The sequence below is a fragment of the Somniosus microcephalus genome, unplaced genomic scaffold, assembly GCF_052327205.1.
Source record: "Somniosus microcephalus isolate GS21.2 unplaced genomic scaffold, FLI_Smic_1.0 scaffold368, whole genome shotgun sequence".
NCBI classification, from domain to species: domain Eukaryota; kingdom Metazoa; phylum Chordata; class Chondrichthyes; order Squaliformes; family Somniosidae; genus Somniosus; species Somniosus microcephalus.
In genome coordinates this window covers 177,533-197,880 of record NW_028225555.1, presented here as the reverse complement: position 1 = coordinate 197,880, position 20,348 = coordinate 177,533, and the positions used below count along the sequence as shown (strand labels likewise).

The 20,348-nt window shown below is 48.0% G+C and overlaps 1 protein-coding gene across 4 annotated transcripts in view; it reads left to right on the top strand.

Annotated features, from left to right (window-relative positions):
• The first annotated feature begins 1,194 nt into the window (after positions 1 to 1,194).
• Positions 1,195 to 20,348, top strand: part of LOC147081794 (NACHT, LRR and PYD domains-containing protein 3-like) — a 151,941-nt gene continuing 132,787 nt past the window's right edge. The window contains exon 1 of one of the 4 annotated variants that reach the window (XM_085980666.1): positions 1,195 to 1,286. Coding sequence is in view for 2 of the 4 variants with exons in the window: in XM_085980667.1 (XP_085836793.1) it covers positions 12,602 to 12,650 (49 nt within the window). In the remaining 2 variants the exon portion in view is untranslated. Of the gene's footprint in view, positions 1,287 to 9,046; positions 12,651 to 18,821; positions 19,122 to 20,348 lie in introns of those variants that run through there. The other 3 variants (XM_085980667.1, XM_085980665.1, XM_085980664.1) reach the window with 3 other exon arrangements.

Below are 20,348 nucleotides of genomic sequence, written 5' to 3'. Positions count from 1 at the left end.
AGACAGTGTGTAACCCGGGGAGGATGGGCCCGGTGAGATCAGACAGTGTGTAACCCGGGGAGGATGGGCCCAGTGAGATCAGACAGTGTGTAACCCGGGGAGGATGGGCCCAGTGAGATCAGACAGTGTGTAACCTGGGGAGGATGGGCCCAGTGTGATCAGACAGTGTGTAACCCGGGGAGGATGGGCCCAGTGAGATCAGACAGTGTGTAACCCGGGGAGGATGGGCCCAGTGAGATCAGACAGTGTGTAACCCGAGGAGGATGGGCCCAGTGAGATCAGACAGTGTGTAACCCGGGGAGGATGGGCCCAGTGAGATCAGACAGTGTGTAACCCGGGGAGGATGGGCCCAGTGAGATCAGACAGTGTGTAACCCGGGGAGGATGGGCCCAGTGAGATCAGACAGTGTGTAACCCGGGGATGGGCCCAGTGAGATCAGACAGTGTGTAACCCGGGGAGGATGGGCCCAGTGAGATCAAACAGTGTGTAACCCGGGGAGGATGGGCCCGGTGAGATCAGACAGTGTGTAACCCGGGGAGGATGGGCCCAGTGAGATCAGACAGTGTGTAACCCGGGGAGGATGGGCCCAGTGAGATCAGACAGTGTGTAACCCGGGGAGGATGGGCCCAGTGAGATCAGACAGTGTGTAACCCGGGGAGGATGGGCCCAGTGAGATCAGACAGTGTGTAACCCGGGGAGGATGGGCCCAGTGAGATCAGACAGTGTGTAACCCGGGGAGGATGGGCCCAGTGAGATCAGACAGTGTGTAACCCGGGGAGGATGGGCCCAGTGAGATCAGACAGTGTGTAACCCGGGGAGGATGGGCCCAGTGAGATCAGACAGTGTGTAACCCGGGGAGGATGGGCCCAGTGAGATCAGACAGTGTGTAACCCGGGGAGGATGGGCCCAGTGAGATCAGACAGTGTGTAACCCGGGGAGGATGGGCCCAGTGAGATCAGACAGTGTGATTTGCTGGAAGCCATGGCGGGGATCTGAGAGAAGGGACAAAAATCAGACAGAAGCACTCGGACCCAAACTTTTATTTTTATTAAGCTGAAGAAAGGTCTACATTACATTACTTCACACTTTTCATGTTGTTTTCTGTTTTGCCATAATTAGATCTCCCGGTGATTGACTGAGTGATTGAGAAAGGTTCACAGCTCAGAGTAAACAGGGATTGTAGACTGAGGAACGACAGCAGGTGAACCAGCACAGGATTGTGAGAGCACCAACCAGAGAGAACCCTTCTGATTCAAAGAGCTTCCAGAGATCGACCGGGGAGAAAGGTAAGAAGAAGTCCCATTGACTCAGATACACACTGGTCCTGGAGATAGACTGGGGAGAAAGGTCAGAGAGAGACCCATTGACTCAGATACACACTGGTCCTGGAGATGGACTGGGGAGAAAGGCCAGAGAGAGTCCCATTGACTCAGATACACACTGGTCCTGGAGATGGACTGGGGAGAAAGGCCAGAGACAGTCCCATTGACTCAGATACACACTGGTCCTGGAGATGGACTGGGGAGAAAGGCCAGAGAGAGTCCCATTGACTCAGATACATACTGGTCCTGGAGATGGACTGGGGAGAAAGATCAGAGAGAGTCCCATTGACTCAGATACACACTGGTCCTGGAGATGGACTGGGGAGAAAGGTCAGAGAGAGTCCCATTGACTCAGATACACACTGGTCCTGGAGATGGACTGGGGAGAAAGGTCAGAGAGAGTCCCATTGACTCAGATACACACTGGTCCTGGAGATAGACTGGGGAGAAAGGTCAGAGAGAGTCCCATTGACTCAGATACACACTGGTCCTGGAGATGGACTGGGGAGAAAGGTCAGAGAGTCCCATTGACTCAGATACACACTGGCCCTGGAGATAGACTGGGGAGAAAGGTCAGAGAGAGTCCCATTGACTCAGATACACACTGGCCCTGGAGATAGACTGGGGAGAAAGGTCAGAGACAGTCCCATTGACTCAGATACACACTGGCCCTGGAGATAGACTGGGGAGAAAGGTCAGAGACAGTCCCATTGACTCAGATACACACTGGCCCTGGAGATAGACTGGGGAGAAAGGTCAGAGAGCCCCATTGACTCAGATACACACTGGTCCTGGAGATGGACTGGGGAGAAAGGTCAGAGAGAGTCCCATTGACTCAGATACACACTGGCCCTGGAGATGGACTGGGGAGAAAGGTCAGAGAGAGTCCCATTGACTCAGATACACACTGGTCCTGGAGATGGACTGGGGAGAAAGGTCAGAGAGAGTCCCATTGACTCAGATACACACTGGTCCTGGAGATGGACTGGGGAGAAAGGTCAGAGAGTCCCATTGACTCAGATACACACTGGTCCTGGAGATGGACTGGGGAGAAAGGTCAGAGAGAGTCCCATTGACTCAGATACACACTGGTCCTGGAGATAGACTGGGGAGAAAGGTCAGAGAGTCCCATTGACTCAGATACACACTGGTCCTGGAGATAGACTGGGGAGAAAGGTCAGAGAGAGTCCCATTGACTCAGATACACACTGGTCCTGGAGATAGACTGGGGAGAAAGGTCAGAGAGAGTCCCATTGACTCAGATACACACTGGTCCCGGAGATGGACTGGGGAGAAAGGTCAGAGAGAGTCCCATTGACTCAGATACACACTGGCCCTGGAGATAGACCGGGGAGAAAGGTCAGAGAGAGTCCCATTGACTCAGATACACACTGGTCCTGGAGATGGACTGGGGAGAAAGGTCAGAGAGAGTCCCATTGACTCAGATACACACTGGCCCTGGAGATAGACCGGGGAGAAAGGTCAGAGAGAGTCCCATTGACTCAGATACACACTGGTCCTGGAGATGGACTGGGGAGAAAGGTCAGAGAGAGACCCATTGACTCAGATACACACTGGACCTGGAGATGGACTGGGGAGAAAGGTCAGAGAGTCCATTGACTCAGATACACACTGGTCCTGGAGATAGACTGGGGAGAAAGGTCAGAGAGAGTCCCATTGACTCAGATACACACTGGTCCTGGAGATGGACTGGGGAGAAAGGTCAGAGAGAGTCCCATTGACTCCGATACACACTGGTCCTGGAGATGGACTGGGGAGAAAGGTCAGAGAGAGTCCCATTGACTCAGATACACACTGGTCCTGGAGATGGACTGGGGAGAAAGGTCAGAGAGTCCCATTGACTCAGATACACACTGGTCCTGGAGATGGACTGGGGAGAAAGGTCAGAGAGAGTCCCATTGACTCAGATACACACTGGTCCTGGAGATGGACTGGGGAGAAAGGTCAGAGAGAGTCTCATTGACTCAGATACACACTGGTCCTGGAGATAGACCGGGGAGAAAGGTCAGAGAGAGTCCCATAGACTCAGATACACACTGGTCCTGGAGATGGACTGGGGAGAAAGGTCAGAGACAGTCCCATTGACTCAGATACACACTGGTCCTGGAGATAGACTGGGGAGAAAGGTCAGAGACAGTCCCATTGACTCAGATACACACTGGTCCTGGAGATGGACTGGGGAGAAAGGTCAGAGAGTCCCATTGACTCAGATACACACTGGTCCTGGAGATGGACTGGGGAGAAAGGTCAGAGACAGTCCCATTGACTCAGATACACACTGGTCCTGGAGATGGACTGGGGAGAAAGGTCAGAGAGAGTCCCATTGACTCAGATACACACTGGTCCTGGAGATGGACTGGGGAGAAAGGTCAGAGAGAGTCCCATTGACTCAGATACACACTGGTCCTGGAGATGGACTGGGGAGAAAGGTCAGAGAGAGTCCCATTGACTCAGATACACACTGGCCCTGGAGATGGACTGGGGAGAAAGGTCAGAGAGAGTCCCATTGACTCAGATACACACTGGCCCTGGAGATGGACTGGGGAGAAAGGTCAGAGAGTCCCATTGACTCAGATACACACTGGTCCTGGAGATGGACTGGGGAGAAAGGTCAGAGAGAATCCCATTGACTCCGATACACACTGGTCCTGGAGATAGACTGGGGAGAAAGGTCAGAGAGAGTCTCATTGACTCAGATACACACTGGTCCTGGAGATAGACCGGGGAGAAAGGTCAGAGAGAGTCCCATTGACTCAGATACACACTGGTCCTGGAGATGGACTGGGGAGGAAGGTCAGAGAGAGTCCCATTGACTCAGATACACACTGGTCCTGGAGATGGACTGGGGAGGAAGGTCAGAGAGAGTCCCATTGACTCAGATACACACTGGTCCTGGAGATGGACTGGGGAGAAAGGTCAGAGAGAGTCCCATTGACTCAGATACACACTGGTCCTGGAGATCGACTGGGGAAAAAGGTAAGAGGAAGTCCCATTGACTCAGATACACACTGGTCCTGGAGATGGACTGGGGAGAAAGGTCAGAGAGAGTCCCATTGACTCAGATACACACTGGTCCTGGAGATGGACTGGGGAGGAAGGTCAGAGAGAGTCCCATTGACTCAGATACACACTGGTCCTGGAGATGGACTGGGGAGAATGGTCAGAGAGAGTCCCATTGACTCAGATACACACTGGTCCTGGAGATGGACTGGGGAGAAAGGTCAGAGAGAGTCCCATTGACTCAGATACACACTGGTCCTGGAGATGGACTGGGGAGAAAGGTCAGAGAGAGTCCCATTGACTCAGATACACACTGGTCCTGGAGATGGACTGGGGAGAAAGGTCAGAGAGTCCCATTGACTCAGATACACACTGGTCCTGGAGATGGACTGGGGAGAAAGGTCAGAGAGAGTCTGATTGACTGACTCCGATACACACTGGTTCCTCCCTCCCTTCCATTTCCTGATTTACAGCTATTTCTGGGATGTTACTTGAATCCTCTATAGTGAAGACCGATGCAAAATACCTGTTCAATTCAGCTCCCATCTCCTTATTTTCCATTATTAATTCCCCAAACTCACTTTCTATAGGACCAATGCTCACTTTGTTAACACTTTTTTCTTTTTAAAATATCTATAGAAACTCTTACTATCTGTTTTTATATTTCTAGCTTGCTTTCTCTCATACTCTAATTTTTCTCTCCTTAATTAATCTTTTCGTCATGCTCTGCTGTTTTTTATATTCTGTCCAATCTTCTGAGCTGCCAGCCGCCTTTGCGCAATTATCTGCTTTTTCTTTAAGTTTGATACTTTCTTTAACTTCTTTAGTTAACCACGGATGGTGGGTCCTCCCCTTGGAAATTTTCTTTCTCTTTGGAATGTATCTATTCTGTGTATTCTGAAATATCCCCGTAAATGTCTGCCACTGCATCTTTATTGACCTCTCCCTTAACCTAATTTGCCAGTTCACTTTAGCTAGCTCTGCTTTCATGCCCTCAGAATTGCCCTTATTTAAGCTTAAAATACTAGTCTAGGACCCACTCTTCTCTCCCTCAAACTGAAGGTAAAATTCAATCATATTATGATCGCTGCTACCTAGGGGCTCCTTCACTATGAGGTCATTAATTAATCCTATCTCGTTGCACAATACCAGGTCTAGTATAGCCTGCTCTCTGGTTGGCTCCAGAACGTGCTGTTGTAAGAAACTATCCCGAAAACATTCTATGAACTCCTCATTTATGCTACCTTTGCCGGTATGATTTTTCCAGTCTCTGTGTAGATTAAATCCCCCATGATTATTGCCGTACCTTTCTGACAAGCTCCCATTATTTCTTCCTTTATACTCCATCCTACCGTGTGGTTACTGTTAGGGGGCCTGTACACCACTCCCACAAGTGACTTCTTGCCTTTATCATTTCTCATCTCTACCCAAACCGCTCCTACATCCTGGTTTCCTGAACTTAGGTCATCCCTCTCTATTGTGCTAATACCATTAATTAACAGAGCCACCCCTCCACCTTTTCCTAGCTTTCTGTCCTCCCTAAATGTCACGTACTCTTCAATATTCAGGTCCCAATCGACGTCATCCTGCAGCCATGTTTCTGTAATGACGATCAGATCAGACTTATTTATTTCTATTTGCGCTATCAGTTCATCTGTTTTGTTTCGAATGCTACGTGTATTCAGATGCAGAGCCTTTAGTTTTGTCCTTTTATTATTTTTGTAACCTCTAGCCTTATCTGTTGATTTACTCTTAGATTTGTCCTCTCTATCCCTTCCTGTCACGGTCTGTTTATCATTTCCCATATTAATACCTTTCTCTCTTGCCTTGTCTCCACTCTTTGATTTACCACATCTCAACAAGTTTGATCCCACTATTTAGTTTAAAACCCTCTCTACCGCCCTAGTTATATGACTCGCCAGAACACTGGTCCCAGCATGGTTCGGGTGAAGACCATCACAACGATACAGATCCCACTTTCCCCAGTATGGTGCCAGTGCCCCAGGAATCAAAACCCATTTCTCCCACACCAGTCTGTGAGCCACGCATTCATCTCTCTAATTTTATTTACCCTATGCCAATTTGCTCGTGGCTCAGGTAATAATGCAGACATTATTACCCTTGAGGTTCTGCTTTTTGAATTAGCCCCTAGCTGCACAGTCTCAGCAGAACCTCTTTCCTAGTTCTAACTGTGTCATTGGTACCTATATGGACCACGACGACTGGCTCCTCCCCCTCCCACTGCAAGTTCCTCTCCAGCCCAGAGCAGATGTCCTGAATCCTGGCATCCGGCAGGCAACACAGCTGTCTGGACTCCCGCTCTTGGCTGCAGAGAACTGTATCTATCCCCCTGACTATGCTGTCCAATGACCACTATCTTCCTATTAACTCCCCCCGCTTGAATCGCTTCCTGTACCTCGGTGCCACGGTCAGTTTGCTCATCCACCCTGCAGCCACCGCTTTCACCCATACAGGCCGCAAGAACCTCGAACCTGTTGGACAATTGCAAAGGCTGAGGCTCCTCCACCTCCTGGGTCCCCATACCTGCCTCACTTTTAATTTAATTTGATTTAATTAACAGGTAAGTCATGGCAGGAGAGCTCTGCCATGGTATGCTCTTCCTGCACTATGTGGGAAATCAGGGACACTTCCTGTGTCCCTGACAACCATGTGTGCGGGAAGTGTATCCAGCTGCAGCTACTGGCAGACCACATGCGGCGCTGGAGCTGCGAGTGGATACATACTGGAGCATTTACGATGCTGAGGACGTCGTGGATAGTACATTTAGGGAGTTGGTCACACTGCAGGTAAAGGCTGCACAGGCAGGAAGAGAATGGGTGATGGCCAGGCAGAGTAGTAGGCGCAGGCAGGTAGTGCAGGGGTCCCGTGTGGTCATACCCCTCTCAAACAGATATACCGCTTTGGATATTGTTGGGGAGGATGGCTTATCAGGGGAAGGCAGCAGCAGCCAACTTCCTGGCACCGTGGGTGGTTCTGCTGCACAGGACGGGACGAAAAAGAGTGAGCTATAGTAATAGGGGATTCTATTGTACAGGGAACAGATAGGTGTTTCTGTGGCCGCAAACGTGACTCCAGGATGGTATGTTGCCTCCCTGGTGCAAGGGTCAAGGATGTCTGAGTGGCTGCAGAATATTTTGGAAGGGGAGGGTGAACAGCCAGTTGTCGTGGTGCATATAGGTACCAACGATATAGGTAAAAAACGGGATGAGGTCCTAAAAGCTGAATATAGGGAGTTAGGAGGTAAATTAAAAAAACAGGACGTCAAAGGTAGTAATCTCAGGATTGCTACCAGTGCCACGTGCTAGTCAGAGTAGAAATAGAAGAATATTTCAGATGAATACGTGGCTAGAGGAATGGTGCCAGGGGGAGGGATTCAAATTCCTGGGACATTGGAACCGGTTCTGGGGAGGTGGGACCAGTACAAAATGGACGGTTTGCACCTAGGCAGGGCCGGGACCGATGTCCTAGGGGGAGTGTTTGCTAGTGCTGTGGGGGAGGGTTTAAACTAAAATGGCAGGGGGTTGGGAACATGAGCAGGGAGACAGAGGAAAGGGAAACAAGGATAAAAGCAAAAGACAGGAAGGAGAAAAACAAAAGTGGCAGACAGAGAAATCAAGGGTTTAAATCAAACATGGCCACAGTAAATAATAATTCTAAAAAGGTCTAAGAGGGTTAAAAAAACAAGCCTGAAGGCTTTGTGTCTTAATGCGAGGAGCATTCGTAATAAGGTGGATGAATTAGCTGTGCAAATAGAGGTAAACGGATGTATGATTGGGATTCCGGAAACATGGCTCCAGGGTGACCAAGGCTGGGAACTCAACATCCAGGGGTATTCAATATTCAGCAAAGATGGACAAAAAGGAAAAGGAGGTGGGGTAGCATTGCTGGTTAAAGAGGGATTAACACAATGGTAAGGAAGGATATTAGCTCTGATGATGTGGAATCTGTATGGGTAGAGCTGAGAAATACCAAGGGGCAGAAAACGTTAGTGGGAGTGTCATATAGACCCCCAAACATTAATGCTGAGGTTGGAGATGGCATTAAAAGGTAAATTAAAGAAGCGTGCAATAAGGGCACAGCAGTTAACACAGGTGACTTTAATCTACATATAGATTGGGCTAACCAAATTAGTAACAATACTGTGGAGGAGGAATTCCTGGAGTGTATACAAGATGGTTTCCTGGACCAATATGTTGAGGGACCAAGTAGAGATCAGGCCATCTTAGACTGGGTATTATGTAATGAGAGGATTAATTAGCAATCTTGTTGTGCGAGGCCCCTTGGGTCGGAGCGATCATAATATGATAGAATTCTTCATTAAGATGGAGAGTGAAGTAGTTGACTTGGAGACTAGGGTCCTGAATTTAAATAAAGGAAACTACGATGGTAGAGGTAGACTACCCTTTATCCGGACTTCCGAAACCCTCTAAAAACCGAAGGTTTTTTCAGTCAGCGTAAGTCCAGCGTAAGTCGTGCGCACGACCCCCCGCAGACACCCCCGACCCCCGCCAACCCCCCCCCCCGCGGACCCCCGCCGACTTACGCTGAGCGTCAGCGTAAGTCGTGCGCACGACCCCCCGCCGACCCCCCCCCCCCCCCCCGCCGACCCTGACCGTAAGTCGGCGGGGGGGTCGGGGTCGGCGGGGGGTCGTGCGCACGACCCCCCCCGCGGACCCCTGCCGGCCCACCTTCCGAAATCCGAAATTCTCCGAAAACCGAAACACGGCTGGTCCCGAGGTTTTCGGATAAAGGATAGTCTACCTGTATGAGGCGCGAGTTGGGTAGGATTGATTGGGGAATGTTACTCAAAGGGTTGACGGTGGATAGGCAATGGCAAACATTCAAATCGCATGGATGAACTACAGAATTTGTTCATCTCTGTTTGGCATAATAATAAAAAAAAAGTTGACTCAACCGTGGCTAACAAGGGAAATTAGGGATAGCATAAGATCCAAGGAGAGGACATATAAATTGACCAGAAAAAGCAGTAAACCTGAGGGTTGGGAGCAGTTTAGGATTCAGCAAAGGAGGACAAAGGGATTAATTAAGAGGGGAAAATAGAGTATGAGAGTAAGCTTGCAGGGAACATATAAACTGACTGTAAAAGCTTTTATAGATATGTGAAGAGGAAAAAGATTGGTGAAGTCGAGTGTAGGTCCCTTGCAGTCAGAATCAGGGGAATTTATAATGAGGAACAAAGAAATGGCAGACCAATTAAATACATACTTTGGTTCCGTCTTCACAAAGCAGGACACAAATAACCTCCCAGAGATGTCGGGGAACATAGGGTCTAATGAGAGGGAGGAACTGAAAGAAATCAGTATTTGTAGGGATATTGACGGGATTGAAGGCCGATAAATCCCCAGGGCCTGATAATTTACATCCTAGGGTACTTAAGGAAGTGGCCCGAGAAACAGTAGATGCATTGCTGGTCATCTTCCAAAATTCGATAGACTCTGGAATAGTTCCCATGGATTGGAGGGTAGCTAATGTTACCCCACTATTCAAAAAAGATGGTAGAGAGAAAACGGGGAATTACAGACCGATAAGCCTGACATCGGTAGTGGGGAAAATGCTAGAGTCCATTATAAAAGATGTAATAGCAGAGCACTTGGAAAACAGTGACCGGATCGGACAAAGTCAACATGGATCTAAAAAGGTAAATCGCGCTTGACTAATCTACTGGAATTTTTTGAGGATGTAACTGGTTAAATAGGTAAGGGAGAACCAGTGGATGTGGTGTGTTTGGACTTTCAGAAGGCTTTCGATAAGGTCCCGCATAAGAGATTAGCGTGTAAAGTTAAGGCACATGGGATTGGGGGCAAGGTATTGACTTGGATAGATAACTGGTTGGCAGACAGAAAGCAAAGTGTTGGAATAAATGGCTCTTTTTCCGAGTGGCAGGCAGTGACTAGTGGGGTACCCCAGGGATCAGTTCTCGGACCCCAGCTATTCACAATATATATTAATGATCTGGACAAGGGAACGAGATGTAATATCTCCAAGTTTGCAGATGACACAAACCTGGGTGGACGTGTGTGCTGTGAGGAGGATGCAGAGAAACTCCAGTATGATTTGGACAGGTTGGGTGATTGGGCAGAGGCATGGCAGATGCAATTTCACGTGGATAAATGCGAGGTTATCCACTTCGGTGTCAAAAACAAGGTGGCTGATTATTATCTGATTGGCAATAGATTGGGAGAAGGAGAAGTGCAACGAGACCTGGGCGTCCTTGTGCACCAATCGCTGAAGGTAAGCATGCAGGTGCAGCAGGCGGTTAAGAAGGCAAATAGTATGTTGGCCTTCGTAGCAAGAGGGTTTGAGTACAGGAACAAGGATGTCTTGCTGCAGTTGTACAGGGCCTTGGTGAGACCACACCATGAGTATTGTGTGCAGTTTTGGTCGCCTTATCTGAGGAAGGATGTACTTGCCATGGAAGGAGTGCAGCGAAGATTCACCAGGCTGAAGGGGCCGAATGGCCTACTCCTATCTTCTATGTTTCAATGTTTCTGATACCTGGGATGGCAGGAATGATGTATGAGGAGAGATTGGGTCAATTGGGCTTATACTCGCTGGAGTTTAGAAGAATGAGAGGGGATCTCATTGAAATTTATAAAATTCTAACAGGACTAGACAGACTAGATGCAGGAAGGATGTTCCCGATGGCGGGGGAGTCCAGAACCAGGGGTCACAGTCTAAGGATAAGGGGTAAGCCATTTAGGACAGAGATGAGGAGGAATTTCTTCACCCAGAGAGTAGTGAACCTGTGGAATTCTCTACCACAGAAGGCAATAGAGGCCAATTCATTAAATATATTCAAGAAGGAGTTAGATATATTTCTTAAGGCTAAAGGGATCAAGGGATATGGGGAGAAAGCAGGGACCGGGTACTGAATTTGGATGATCAGCCATGATCCCATTGAATGGCGGAGCAGGCTCGAGGTTTCATGAAGGGGAAGTCATGTTTGACAAATTTGCTTGAGTTTTTTGAGGAAGTAACATACAGGGTGGATAAAGGGGAACCAGTGGACGTAGTGTATTTAGACTTCCAAAAGGCATTCGACAAGGTGCCACACAAGATTATTGCTCAAGATAAAAAATCACGGGATTGGGGGTAATATTCTGGCGTGGGTGGAGGATTGGCTCTCTAACAGAAAGCAGAGAGTTGGGATAAAAGGTTCGTTCTCAGACTGGCAACCAGTAACTAGTGGTGTTCCGCAGGGGTCAGTGCTGGGTCCCCAACTCTTCACAATCTATATTAACGATTTGGAGGAGGGGACCGAGTGTAACATATCAAAGTTTGCAGATGATACAAAGATGGGATGGAAAGTAGTGAGTGAGGAGGACATAAAAAACCTGCAAAGGGACATAGACAGGCTAAGTAAGTGGGCAGAGATTTGGCAGGTGGAATACAATACTGGAAAGTGTGAGGTTATGCACTTTGGCAGGAAAAATCATAGAGCAAGTTATTATCTTAATGGCAAGAAACTGGAAAGTACCGTAGTACAAAGGGATCTGGGGGTCCTGGTGCACGAAACTCAAAAAGTTAGTATGCAGGTGCAGCAAGTGATCAAGAAGGCCAATGGAATGTTGGCTTTTATTGCTAGGGGGATAGAATATAAAAACAGGGAGGTATTGCTGCAGTTGTACAAGGTATTGGTGAGACCGCACCTGGAATACTGCATACAGTTTTGGTGTCCATACTTAAGACATACTTGCTCTCGAGTCAGTACAAAGAAGGTTCACTCAGTTAATCCCGGGGATGAGGGGGTGGACATATGAGGAGAGGTTGAGTAGATTGGGACTCTACACATTGGAGTTCAGAAGTAAGAGAGGCGACCTTATTGAAACATATAAGATTGTGAAGGGGCTTGATCGGGTGGATGCGGTGAGGATGTTCCCAATGATGGGTGAAACTAGAACGAGGGGGCATAATCTTAGAATAAGGGGCTGCTCTTTCAAAACTGATGAGGAGAAACTTCTTCACTCAGGGTGGTAGGTTTGTGGAATTTGCTGCCCCAGAAAGCTGTGGAAGCTACATCATTAAGTAAATTTAAAACAGAAATAGATAGTTTCCTAGAAGTAAAGGGAATTAAGGGTTACAGGGAGCGGGCAGGAAATTGGACATGAGTCTAGGTTCGGAATGGTCATGGCCCTGTGGGTAGTGGAGTGGGCCCAGGGGCTGTGTAGCCTGGTTCTGATCCTACTGTGTTCTAATTCTGTGTTAGATTTCAGGAGATGGTTTTATTCCTGTTCCTGGCTAGGGTGGAGATCGCCTTTACAGAAGGTAAGTACTGTAGAAAATATAGGGACAGAGTGATCTCGACGAGTTTCGATCGCCTAGATGGGTCGGAGAGGAATTTCCCAGATTTTTTTCTCCCAAATTGGCCATTGGGTCATTTATCTGGTTTTTCGCCTCTCCTGGGAGACCACATGGGCTCGGGTGGATGGAGAGTGATAGAAGATTTCAGGTTAGGATCAGATCAGCCATGATCTCATTGAATGTCAGAGCAGGCTCGAGGGGCCGAATGGCCTACTCCTGCTCCTATCTTCTATGTTTCTGTTCCAAGCTGCACTCCGTGACAAACTGCACCATGTTGTGAATTACAATTCTGAACTGACGCTGGATTTACTGAGTTATTTTCTATCAGTAAATCTATTTCTGAATTTCACGATGGCAGTTGAATTAAATGATTATCGTTTTAGTAAAAACTGATAAAATGATATGTAAACCTTATATTTTAATGATTAGTAAAATTATTTTGTGTTGTCAGAAAAAGTTTCTTGTTGGTCCCATGATCCAGGTGTATGAATACATACCATTCCATAACAGTAACAGATTTAGATAGTTTAAGACAATCTGATTTCCAGCGGTCACAGGGTGTATCTCCAACAATGTGACTATTTTATTGATGTATTTCTGTAGATGTGGCACTGCTTAATGTCCTGTACAGCTGGAACTGGCGGTGGATTCAGTAAACCCGCAGTGTCAGGTCTGGTGGTGTAAAAAATCTGTTATTGGAATCGCAGCTTCATGGTTAGAAACACTGGCTGAATGTTCAGGGTTAATGTTCTTCACTAAACTCCGAACATGTGATGCTGGTTTTGTTATTTCCGTTTTCAGTTATTGTCGGTGAGTGATTTCCTCTGTTGTCAGGGTAACAATCTGTCAGATCTCAGTACAAGAGGCCTTGGTTCCTTTTATATCTGAAAGACCGTGAAACATTCAGTGTAAACTGTCCATGTACTCGGCAGTCCAGGAGTAGGAACCTGTTGGTTCTGAGCAGTAGGGTATGTAGATACATATAATTGGTAAGACTTCCTGTTGCCATGGTTTAGTAATGGTTCTTTTTAAATTTGATAAACTCTGTCTCATTATATTTTTGAGTAGTGAATATTGTTCCACATGTTGTTCAGTTCTGGGCACCACCCCTCAGGAGAGAGTTGTTGGTTTTGGAGGGGATGTAGAGGGGGTTCATCGGATGATACCTGAGCTAAAATGGCTCAATTATGAGGACCGGTTGCAAAGACTAGGCTTGTATACCCTTCAATATAGAAGATCAGGGGACGATCTAATTGAGGTGTTTAAGATGATTAAAGAAGTTGGCAGGATAGATAGAGAAACTATTGTTCCTCTGGGGGTGGGGGGGGGGGGCAGTCCTGAACAATGAGGCTTAAACTTCAACTTGGAGCTAGGCTGGCGCTCTGTGACTGAGGGAACTCGGCTCCATTCAGCACACAGCCCGACAGCGGCTGCTCAGCCCCGAGTTTAGATCACAGCGAGGGAGGGAGGGCCACAGCGCTGGTTCGTAATTCAGAAGAGAAAATGGCGCATTTCCGTCTACAGGAGTGAGAAAGCGGAAGTCTCAGTTCTAATGATTTATATCACAGGGAGGGATGGTAATGTGGAACAGAACCGGTTTGTAATGGAGGGGAGATTCCTGTCAGCATCAGGTCCCGGGGAATGAGCTGAACTGGCTCACAATACAGGTGCTGGTCTGGGGGTGGAGGGCACGGTGGGTTCATCATGTCCCGGGGAATGAGCTGAACTGGCTCACAATATAGGGGCTGGTCCGGGGGTGGAGGGTGCGGTGGGTTCATCAGCTCCCGGGGAATGAGCTGAACCGACTCACAATACAGGGTCTGGTCCGGGGGTGGAGGGTGCCGTGGGTTCATCAGGTCCCGGGGAATGAGCTGAACCGACTCACAATACAGGGTCTGGTCCGGGGGTGGAGGGCGCCGTGGGTTCATCAGGTCCCGGGGAATGAGCTGAACCGACTCACAATACAGGGGCTGGTCCGGGGGTGGAGGGGGCGGTGGGTTCATCAGGTCCCGGGGAATGAGCTGAACCGGCTCACAATACAAGGGCTGGTCCAGGGGTGGAGGGCACGGTGGGTTCATCAGGTCCCGGGGAATGAGCTGAACCGGCTCACAATATCGGGGCTGGTCCGGGGGTGGAGGGCGCGGTGGGTTCATCAGGTCCCGGGGAATGAGCTGAACCGGCTCACAATACAAGGGCTGGTCCAGGGGTGGAGGGCACGGTGGGTTCATCAGGTCCCGGGGAATGAGCTGAACCGGCTCACAATATAGGGGCTGGTCCGGGGGTGGAGGGCGCGGTGGGTTCATCAGGTCCCGGGGAATGAGCTGAACCATCTCGCAATACAGAAACATGGCTCCAGAGTGACCAAGGCTGGGAACTCAACATCCAGGGGTATTCAATATTCAGGAAAGATAAGCAAAAAGGAAAAGGAGGTGGGGTAGCATTGCTGGTTAAAGAGGAATTAACACAATGGTAAGGAAGGATATTAGCTCTGATGATGTGGAATCTGTATGGGTAGAGCTGAGAAATACCAAGGGGCAGAAAACGTTCGTGGGAGTGGTATATAGACCTCCAAACAGTAATGCGGAGGTTGGGGATGGCATTAAAAGGGAAATTAAAGAAGCGTGCAATAAGGGCACAGCAGTCATCATGGGTGACTTTAATCTACATATAGATTGGGCTAACCAAATTAGTAACAATACTGTGGAGGAGGAATTCCTGGAGTGTTTACGGGATGGTTTCCTGGACCAATATGTCGATGAACCAACCAGAGATCAGGCCATCTTAGACTGGGTATTATGTAATGAGAGGATTAATTAGCAATCTTGTTGTGCGAGGCCCCTTGGGTCGAAGCGATCATAATATGACAGAATTCTTCATTAAGATGGAGAGTGAAGTAGTTGACTCAGACTAGGGTCCTGAATTTAAGTAAAGGAAACTATGATGGTATGAGGCGCGAGTTGGGTAGGATTGATTGGGGAATGTTACTCAAAGGGTTGATGGTGGATAGGCAATGGCAAACATTCAAAGATCGCATGGATGAACTACATAATTTGTTCATCTCTGTTTGACATAAAAATAAAACAAAAAAGTTGACTCAACCATGGCTAACAAGGGAAATTAGGGATAGCATAAGATCCAAGGAGAGGACATATAAATTGGCCTGAAAAAGCAGCAAACCTGAGGTTTGGGAGCAGTTTAGGATTCAGCAAAGGAGGACAAAGGGATTAATTAAGAGGGGGAAAATAGAGTATGAGAGTTTGCTTGCAGGGAACATATAAACTGACTGTAAAATCTTCTATAGATATGTGAAGAGAAAAAGTTTGGTGAAGTCAAGTGTAGGTCCCTTGCAGTCAGAATCAGGAAAATCTATAATGGGGAACAAAGAAATGGCTGACCAATTAAATACATACTTTGGTTCCGTCTTCACAAAGCAGGACACAAATAACCTCCCAGAGATGTCGGGGAACATAGGGTCTAATGAGAGGGAGGAACTGAAAGAAATCAGTATTTGTAGGGAAATTGACGGGATTGAAGGCTGATATATCCCCAATGCCTGATCCTTTACATCCTAGGGTACTTAAGGAAGTGGCCCGAGAAATAGTAGATGCATTGCTGGTCATCTTCCAAAATTCGATAGACTCGAACAGTTCCCATGGATTGGAGGGTAGCTAATGTTACCCCACTATTCACCAAAGGTGGTAGATAGAAAACGGGGAATTACAGACCGATAAGCCTGACATCGGTAGTGGGGAAAATGCTAGAGTCCATTATAAAAGATGTAATAGCAGAGCACTTGGAAAACATGGATTTACAAAAGGTAAATCGTGCTTGACTAATCTACTGGAATTTTTTGAGGATGTAACTGGTAAAATAGGTAACGGAGAACCAGTGGATGTGGTGTATTTGGACTTTCAGAAGGCTTTCGATAAGGTCCCGCATAAGAGATGAGCATGTAAAGTTAAGGCACATGGGCTTAGGGGCAAGGTACTGACTTGGATAGAGAACTGGTTGGCAGACAAAGCAAAGAGTTGGAATAAATGGGTCTTTTTCTGAGTGGCAGGCAGTGACTAGTTGGGTACCGCAGGGATCGGTCCTCGGACCCCAGCTATTCACAATATATATAAATGATCTAGACGAGGGAACTAGATGTAATATCTCCAAGTTTGCAGACGACACAAAGCTGGGTGGGCGTGTGTGCTGTGACGAGGATGCTGAGAAAGTCCAGTATGATTTGGACAGGTTGGGTGATTGGGCAGAAGCATGGCAGATGCAGTATAATGTGGATAAATGCGAGGTTATCCACTTCGGTGGCAAAAACAGGAAGGCAGATTATTATCTGAACGGTAATAGATTGGGAGAAGGGGAAGTGCAACGAGACCTGGGTGTCCTTGTGCACCAGTCGCTGAAGGTAAGCATGCAGGTGCAGCAGGCGGTGAAGAAGGCAAATGATATGTTGGCCTTCGTAGCGAGAGGGTTCGAGTACAGGAACAAGGATGTCTTGCTGCAGTTGTACAGGGCCTTGGTGAGACCACATCTGGAGTATTGTGTGCAGTTTTCGTCACCTTATCTGAGGAAGGATGTTATTGCCATGGAGGGAGTGCAGCGAAGATTCACCAGACTGATGCCTGGGATCAGGGTATTGGTGAGGCCACACCTGGAATACTGCGTGCAGTTTTGGTTTCCATATTTAAGAAAAGATATACTTGCTCTCGAGGTGGTTCAGAGAAGGTTCACTCGGCTGATTCCGGAGATGAGGGGGTTGACGTATGAGGAAAGGTTGAGTTGGTTGGGACTCTACTCATTGGAGTTCAGAAGAATGAGAGGTGATCTTATCGAAACATATAAGATTGTGAAGGGGCTTGATCGGGTGGATGTGGTGAGGATGTTTCCACTGATGGGTGAGACTAGAACTAGGGGGCATAATCTAAGAACAAGGGGCTGCCCTTTCAAAACTGAGATGAGGAGAAACTTCTTCACTCAGGGTAGTAAATCTATGGAATTTGCTACCCAGAGAGCTGTGGAAGCTGCGACTTTATATAAATTTAAAATGGAGATAGACAGTTTCCTAGCAGATAAGGGAATTAGGGGTTACGGGGAGAGGGCAGGGAAGTGGAGGTGAGTCTAGATTCGGATCAGCCATGATCCTATTGAATGGCGGAGCAGGCCCGAGGGGCCGTATGGCCTACTCCTGCTCCTACTCCTGATCCTACTTATGTTCTTATGATGGCAGGAATGACATATGAGGAGAGATTGGGTCGATTGGGCTAATACTCGCTGGAGTTTAGAAGAATGAGAGGGGATCTCATTGAAACTTGTAAAATTCTAACAGGACTAGACAGACTAGATGCAGGAAGGATGTTCCTGATGGCCGGGGAGTCCAGAACCAGGGGTCACAGTCTAAGGATAAGGGGTAAGCCATTTCGGACAGAGATGAGGCATTTCTTCACCCAGAGAGTGGTGAACCTGTGGAATTCTCTACCACAGAAGGCAGTAGAGGCCAATTCATTAAATATATTCAAGAAGGAGTTGGATATATTTCTTAAGGCTAAAGGGATCAAGGGATATGGGGAGAAGGCAGGGACAGGGTACTGAATTTGGATGATCAGCCATGATCTCATTGAATGGTGGAGCAGGCTCGAGGGGCCGAATGGCCTACTCCTGCTCCTATCTTCTATGTTTCTATTCCAAGCTGCACTCCGTGACAAACTGCACCATGTTGTGAATTACAATTCTGAACTGGACGCTGGATTTACTGAGTTATTTTCTATCAGTAAATCTATTTCTGAATTTCACGATGGCAGTTGAATTAAATGATTATCGTTTTAGTAAAAACTGATAAAATGATACGTAAATCTTATATTTTAATGATTAGTAAAATTATTTTGTGTTGTCAGAAAAAAGTTTCTTGTTGGTCCCATGATCCAGGTGTATGGATACATACAATTCCATAACAGTAACAGATTTGATAGTTTAAGACAATCTGATTTTTCAGCGGTCACAGGGTGAATCTCCAACAATGTGACCTATTTTATTGATGTATTTCTGTAGATGTGGCGCTGCTTAATGTTCTGTACAGCTGGAACTGGCGGTGGATTCAGTAAACCCACAGTGTCAGGTCTGGTGGTGTAAAAAATCCGTTATTGGAATTGCAGCTTCATGGTTAGAAACACTGGCTGAATGTTCAGGGTTAATGTTCTTCACTAAACTCCGAACATGTGATGCTGGTTTTGTTATTTCCGTTTTCAGTTATTGTCGGTGAGTGATTTCCTCTATTGTCAGGGTAACAATCTGTCAGATCTCAGTACAAGAGGTCTTGGCTCCAATTTATATCTGAAAGACTGTGAAACATTCAGTGTAAACTGTCCATGTACTCGGCAGTCCAGGAGTAGGAACCTGTTGGTTCTGAGCAGTAGGGTATGCAGATACATATCATTGGTAAGACTTCCTGTTAGCATGGTTTAGTAACTTTCTTTTTTAAATTTGATAAACTGTCTCATTATATTCTTGAGTAGTGAATATTGTTGCACATGTTGTTCAGTTCTGGGCACCACCCCTCAGGAGAGAGATGTTGGCCTTGGAGGGGATGTAGCGTCGATTCATCGGATGATACCTGAGCTAAAATGGTTAAATTATCAGGACAGGTTGCAAAGACTAGCCTTCTATTCCCTTGAATATAGAAGATCAGGGGATGATCTAATTGAGGTGTTTAAGATGATTAAAGGAGTTGACAGGATAGATAGAGAAAAACTATTGTTCCTCTGGTGGGGGAGTCCTGAACAATGAGGCTTAAACTTCAACTTGGAGCTAGGCTGGCGCTCTGTGACTGAGGGAACTCGGCTCCATTCAGCACACAGCCCGACAGCAGATGCCCAGCCCCGAGTTTAGATCACAGCGAGGGAGGGAGGGTCACAGCGCTGGTTAGTAACTCTGCAGAGAAAATGGCGCATTTCCGTCTACAGGAGTGAGAAAGAGGAAGTCTCAGTTCTAATGATTTATATCACAGGGAGGGGTGTTAATGTGCAACAGAATCGGTCTGCAATGGATGGCAGATTCCTGTCAGCATCAGGTCCCGGGGAATGAGCTGAACCGACTCAATACAGGGGCTGGTCCGGGGGTGGAGGGGGCGGTGGGTTCATCAGGTCCCGGGGAATGAGCTGAACCGACTCACAATACAGGGGCTGGTCCGGGGGTGGAGGGGGCGGTGGGTTCATCAGGTCCCGGGGAATGAGCTGAACCGACTCACAATACAGGGGCTGGTCCGGGGGTGGAGGGCACGGTGGGTTCATCAGGTCCCGGGGAATGAGCTGAACCGACTCACAATACAGGGGCTGGTCCGGGGGTGGAGGGGGCGTTGGGTTCATCAGGTCCCGGGGAATGAGCTGAACCGACTCACAATACAGGGGCTGGTCTGGGGGTGGAGGGCACGGTGGGTTCATCAGGTCCCTGGGAATGAGCTGAACCGGTCACAATACAGGGGCTGGTCCGGGGGTGGAGGGGGCGGTGGGTTCATCAGGTCCCGGGGAATGAGCTGAACCGACTCACAATACAGGGGCTGGTCCGGGGGTGGAGGGCGCGGTGGGTTCATCAGGTCCCGGGGAATGAGCTGAACCGACTCACAATACAGGGGCTGGTCCGGGGGTGGAGGGCGCGGTGGGTTCATCA